Below are 6,787 nucleotides of genomic sequence, written 5' to 3'. Positions count from 1 at the left end.
GACAGCTCCAATACTTTGGCCACCTCATGTGAAGAGTTGACTCATTGGAAAAGACTCTGATGCTGGGAGGGATTGGGGGCAGGAGGAGAAGGGGACGACAGAGGATGAGATGGCTAGATGGCATCACTGACTCGATGGATGTGAGTCTGAGTGAACTCTGGGAGTTGGTGATGGACTGAAGGCCTGGTGTGCTGCGATTCATGGGGTCGCAAAGAATCGGACACGACTGAGCGACTGAACTGAACTGAACACATTGCAAATATTTCCTCAGTCTGTTTGTTTTTACTTATATCTTTTCTCATATGAAAAATTTAAAAATCTTCCTTTATGGCTTGTGGATAACTTCCGTACTATATAAAGTTCTTTCACAGCCGAAAGTTACATAAGTGTTCTTCTGACTCTTTTCTAACATATTTGTTTTTTGTTTTTTTTTATAGTTAGAATTTTGTCTGTATGTTTTGCTTTTGTCTGATTCATTTTTGTATATGTTGTAGTTTTAACTTCATTTTCTCTTATATCATTAATTACCATTTTGGTCATATATGAGTTCCTATATATACATAGATTTATTTCTGGATCATCATCTGTATTTTCTGATCATTTGACTGTTCTTTTGCCATATCAAAAAATCTTTATGTGGATTTCTACTCTCACATGTAGTGTATTTTCTTAAAAAGCATGTATTGTTAAATTATTTTTTTCCCTCTTTTAGGCAGGAATTTTTAGCATGAATGCTTGTGAAGAAGGCTTTGCTACTGGCGGCAGAGATGGCTGCATTCGTCTTTGGGATTTAACTTTTAAACCAATTACTGTGATTGACCTCAGGGAAACAGACCAGGGGTACAAAGGTAATGACAGAGCAGGTGCCTCGTCACCAGGCAGAGTCTTAGTGTATCAAGGGCGGTCTCTTTCTCTCCGCAAATTTAAAGTGTGTTTATAAATGTAAATGAGGCTTACGTTCACTCCTTCATACTGGATACATTTAATTAAAATCCTTCTGCTGATGAGGAATTTTGCCTGAAGACTGTGTAGGTTTACTGTTATGACAAAGTTCCTTTTCTTGTCTAATGCCAGCTATAATGGGACCCACAGAGAGATGTGATAAGTACTTACTTTGGTAACCTTAAATTTTGGAAACATTTTACTATTTGAATGCTAAATGTAACTTTAGCAAATAAACTGTTGAAAATAATGTGTTGAGAGTTAGAGGAACTTTTAAGATAGTTTTAAGTGCAATCTTAACTTATTTTAACTTAATTTAAGATTGTTTAAGTATATGTGAGTTTTTCCTCCATCCAAATTTGTCAGCAACCAAGATATAATTTTTTCTTTGGAGGATTTTTAAAAATTTGATGTAATAAAACAGTCTTTCACTACAAAAGTAAACGTATTACCCACTAGTATTGTATTGTAGGAGTAGGATTGGGAGTTACAGAGGCCTATGTTTATGCCATATTGTAGTCACTTACTAGACATGTGACCTTGGGCTGCATACCATCATCTGTAAAATGAGAAAAATATCTCAGAGGATTAAATGAGCTAATATATGTAAAAATTTTAGGAGAGTGTCTGGTACATAATGATCATCCAGTAAATGTTAGCTGTTATACTGTTTTCAAGAGTTTTGCTGAGCATTTTTGTACTGTAAAGTTTATAAAATAATTTGACACTTCTTATTTGATTCTCATAACACTATAAGTTACACAGTACCTCATTGCTGACCATACTATATAAATGAGGAAACTGAGGGAGACACCAGCTTTCCTGAGGTTGCAAAAGGGATTGTATACAGAAAAAGTAGAAATCTTTCTTCTTAATGATTTTATGAGCGCATTGAAGAGGTGAAATATAGACACATAAAAATCAGATTATTCTAAGAGAAAAATAAAACAATTCTATGGTGGTAGTTTGAGAAGGCAATGGCACCCCACTCCAATGTTCTTGCCTGGAGAATCCCAGGGACAGGGGAGCCTGGTGGGTTGCCGTCTATGGGGTTGCACAGAGTCAGACATGACTGAAGTGACTTAGCAGCAGTAGCAGCAGCATGGTGGTAGTTATGGGCTTCCCTAGTGGCTCAAATGGTAAAGAATCCACCTGCAATGTAGGAGACCTGGGTTGGGAAGATTCCCTGGAGGAGGGCATGACAACCTTCTGCATTATTCTTACCTGGAGAATCCCCATGGACAAAGGAGCCTGACGCACTACAGCCCATTGGGCTGCAGAGTCAAACACAACTGAGTGACTAAGCACATGAGGGTAGCCCCTGAATAATTACTCTGGATGACATGCACTGTGTTACAAGACGTTGACTGAGGAAGTGATCAGACTACGACTGATGTTGACTAATGAGGAAGAGGAGTGTATGTCTTGAAGGGTGGGTAGAAACTGGGTATATAAAAAGAAATATTTCACATAGAAAACAGCATGGATAAATGAAGACAATGTGTTCCTTCTGTCTTACGCCTCAGGCATAAAAGGTACAGAAATTAATAGGGGTTTAGGCAGGTTAGCATTCTGTTACTACAGTGCTGGTCTTAAGACAATTCCATTTTGACTAGGTTTGTCTGTGAGGAGTGTGTGTTGGCGAGGAGACCACATTCTAGTTGGAACACAGGATGGCGAAATTTTTGAAATTGTGGTTCATGAAAGAAACAAGCCTTTCCTAATTATGCAAGGGCATTGTGAAGGCGAGCTGTGGGCACTTGCTGTCCATCCTACTAAACCTTTGGCCGTGACTGGAAGCGATGACCGTTCAGTCAGGTAAGCAAATCACAGAGTAATTGCATAGGCTGGAATTTGTCCTTAGAGCAACAGAAGAAAAACTTAAAAAAAAACACCTTAGTTTTAAATTTTATCAGCTTTGATATAACAAATGAACATAACAGATGCCAACAGTGTATAGCATTAACAACTATTTATAAGATTTGGGTTTTTCTCTTAAAAGCCTAAGTTGGAGTTTGTTTCGTATAAAAATATACAGAACTACCTCCTCTTTTAACAGCTGTGTAATAGTCCCCTATGTACTATAGTTTATTCAGTTAAACTAGCATTTGGTGAAAGTTTAGGTTCTTCCAGTTTTGTACTTCTAAATGCAGTGCTTGCAGTGAATATCATTGTACCTTTGCTGTTTAGTCCATGTGTAAATAAGAATATTTCTGTGATAAATTCTTATTAGTGTTCAAAAGATACATGCATTTTAAATTTTAATAGATAGTGCCTTACACAGAGGCAATAACAATTTACACACCTGTCAGCAATGTGTGACAGAGCCTTTTCTCCCACACTCTTGCCAGCACTAATCACCCCAAACTGTGAAAAATGATACCTTGTTATATTTTAAAATATGCTTTTCTCTCATATTGAGGGATCAATATGTTGATCAATTGTATGATCAAATGTATGATCAACATACAAATCAAAAAACGTATGTTTTCATATGTTTAGAGGACATTTATATTTCCTTTTCTTTGACTTGTTTGTTCAAGCTCTTTGCATATTTTCTCTTAGTTCATTGGTCTTTTTCTAATTATGTTAATATAGGATCCTATACCTGTCTATATATGCAAGCAGCAATTAGCCTTTTGTCTATGACTGGTTTTTAAAGTGTGATTCCTAGACCAGCCTCATCAACATTACAAGGGAACTAGTAAGCAATGCAAATTTATCATGCCTTATACAGGACCTTGTATAAGGAATCCACCAATTTAGGATTTTCTAGACACTAAAGTTTGAGAAGCACTGATCAGTGATATCAGTTGAGATACTTTTCCCACTTTGATACTGTCTTTTGTCCCCATTTCATCTGTATTAATATTTCCATTTGTATCTCTAAAAGATAACTCTGAACACCACCACAACACTGTTATCACTGTATTCCTTTTGCTTCTTAGAATTAGACTTATAATAAGGTCCATTTATTGCAATTGTTAATATGTCCTTTGAATCTCTTTTATTCTATAGCTTCCCTTCTTCGCTTTCTGATTTTTCTCTTTACAGTTTATTTGTTGAAGAAACTTAATATTTGCCCTTTAGAGTTCTCCACATTCTGGATTTGAATACCTATAGTATATTTTAATGCATTCCCTCTTCCCTGTATTCTGTAAACTGATAGTTAGATTTAGAGTTTGATGAGATGCAGTCAGTTAGGAATTTTCACTTAGAATATTTCCTAGGTAGTAATGTGTATCCTTGTTTGATGGTAATATGTAGTCTCCTTTTTGCCATATTTGCAGCCATTGATGGTTGTTATCTAGATCAGTACTTCTCAAACTTTTTAAAAATTGTTGCTCTCCTAATGAGACTAAGACATTGCTCCCCCTAATTGCACTCCTTCCCTGTGAAATTTTAGCACCACAAAAAATTGTATGTATGAATGTATTAATATGAATGTGTGTATGTATATATACATATATGTATTTGTACTGTGGCACTTAAGAGAGCCACAAACTACTGTAATATTTAAGATTTTCACCCCTAAGAACTAATTTTTAGCTTTTGAGGGGCAATATTACCCCTGTCGAGAATATGTGACCTAAATCTGTTATGTTATTGAGTTTCAAGTAGTTGTATTCTAACTCTTTCATTTATGATTCATTTTTTAGCTACCATGTTTGTATAAAAAGAATTTCTCCTCATTAACTGTTTGATTATCCTAGATAAAATTTGCACAAGAAAAGCAGAAAAGTGCATAATTCTTTAATATTTACAAGTAAAAAATACTTGGTTCCATAGAATCCTTTCTATGGCCTCTTCACATTTCTTGCCATTTTTTTGTGCATTGTAGATATCTTTCTCCTTTATTTTTAGCAGCTCCTTACATATTATGGATATTAAACCTTTGGAATGTAAGTTGCAAATACTTTTCACCACCTTGTTACTTGCTTCTTTATTATGCTTAGATCTTTTGTCATGAAAAAGTTTTTGTTGTTATTTTGTTTTATGCATCTGAATTTATCAACATTTTCTTTTATGACTTCTGAGTTTTCTAGCATAGAGAAATCCTCCCTAAGGTTAAAAAGTTTTCTAGTATATTCTTCTAGTGTATTAGTGGGTTTATTTTTTATGTTTAACTCCTAATCTTTGTAAAATTTACTTCAGTGTAAGAAGTGAGATAGGGATGCAACCTGATTCTTTCCAGGTAACTACTGATATTTTAAGTGGTATGTTAATCAATCATGCCACTTACTATATTTGTGCTACTTGGTTTTATGTAGATAGAAGATGCCATAGCACTGTCCACATGGAAACTTGGTGTGGGGCTACACTTGACTCACATGATTTGCTAGGAGTTTCTTCCATTTTAGGAGGACAGCTGGTACTGGCTGCTTTCATAAAAAGGGCAGCTGGTCCTTTAAAAAGTAATTGTGTTGCCTGAAAACTGGGTTCACCTCTTGGTGGGTGTCAAACCAAAAGACACAGTCAAGCAAAGATCAAGAGAAGAAAGGATGTATTACTACCTGCAACACGTAAGAACACCAGGATCTTTCCCAAACTAACATCTCCCCAAATAGCAAAAGTGGGGAAGTTTTAATTGGAAAGTGTTATAGGGCAAGTCAGGATTTTTAGCTTCTGTTCCTAACAAAAACTCAGAACCAACAATGGTTAAATCCACTGGAGAAAATGAAGTTCACTGTTAACATTATTGGTTCTAAAAGACATGATTCAAGATTGTGTGTGTATGTGTGCAAAATTGTGAAGAAATAATATGGTGAATAATCGTAAGGCTTTAAACACCTTAACTTTTATAGGCTTTATAATTTGTCTATAAGCCAATCCCCCCTACATATTTTTTACCCGAGTCTGAGTCCACTTGATGTTGTGCTGGATGACTGCTTTCTCACTAGTGTCTTTGAAAATATTCTAGCCTGTAGTTATTCCATGCAAACTATTCATAAAAGCTAATTATTTATCACTTCAAACTTGGCATTGACTCCTCAAATAAACCACTTAGTAGTAACAATAACATTTGTTGACTTATCAAGACTCTAGGAAAACCACTCAAAAGTATTTGCCTTGTTTTACTATGTTCGTGGATCGGAAGAATCAATATAGTGAAAATGAGTATACTACTCAAAGCAATCTATAGATTCAATGCAATCCCTATCAAGCTACCAACGGTATTTTTTACAGAGCTAGAACAAATAATCTCACAATTTATATGGAAACACAAAAAACCTCGAATAGCCAAAGCAGTCTTGAGGAAGAAGAATGGAACTGGAGGAATCAACCTGCCTGACTTCAGGCTCTACTACAAAGCCACAGTCATCAAGACAGTATGGTACTGGCACAAAGACAGAAATATAGACTAATAGAACAAAATAGAGAGCCCAGAGATAAACCCACACACCTGTGGACACCTGATCTTTGACAGAGGAAGCAAGAATATACAATGGAGAAAAGACAATCTCTTTAACAAGTAGTGCTGGGAAAACTGGTCAACCACTTGTAAAAGAATGAAACTAGATCACTTTCTAACACCATACACAAAAATAAACTCCAAATGGATTAAAGGTCTAAACATAAGACTGGAAACTATAAAACTCTTAGAGGAGAACATAGGCAAAACACTCTCCGACATAAATCGCAGCAGGATCCTCTATGACCCACCTCCCAGAATATTGGAAATAAAAGCAAAAATAAACAAATGGGATCTAATTAAAATTAAAAGCTTCTGCACAACAAAAGAAACTATAAACAAGGTGAAAAGACAGCCTTCAGAATGGGAGAAAATAATAGCAAATGAAGCAACTGACAAACAACTAATCTCAAAAATATACAAGCAACTCCT

General features: G+C 35.6%; 1 protein-coding gene across 1 annotated transcript in view; it reads left to right on the top strand.

The window, feature by feature from the left end:
* Nucleotides 1-6,787, top strand: part of EML5 (echinoderm microtubule associated protein like 5) — a 170,184-nt gene that overhangs the window by 56,005 nt on the left and 107,392 nt on the right. Inside the window, exons 7-8 of the mRNA XM_010845237.1 lie at nt 713-848; nt 2,559-2,760. Of these exons, the coding sequence (XP_010843539.1) occupies nt 713-848; nt 2,559-2,760 (338 nt within the window). The remainder of the gene's footprint in view (nt 1-712; nt 849-2,558; nt 2,761-6,787) is intronic.

The sequence above is a fragment of the Bison bison genome, unplaced genomic scaffold (assembly GCF_000754665.1).
Source record: "Bison bison bison isolate TAMUID 2011002044 unplaced genomic scaffold, Bison_UMD1.0 scf7180017864213, whole genome shotgun sequence".
Lineage (NCBI taxonomy): Eukaryota > Metazoa > Chordata > Mammalia > Artiodactyla > Bovidae > Bison > Bison bison.
Note: the sequence above shows the minus strand (reverse complement) of the source record. Positions and strands in the feature narration are given on the sequence as shown.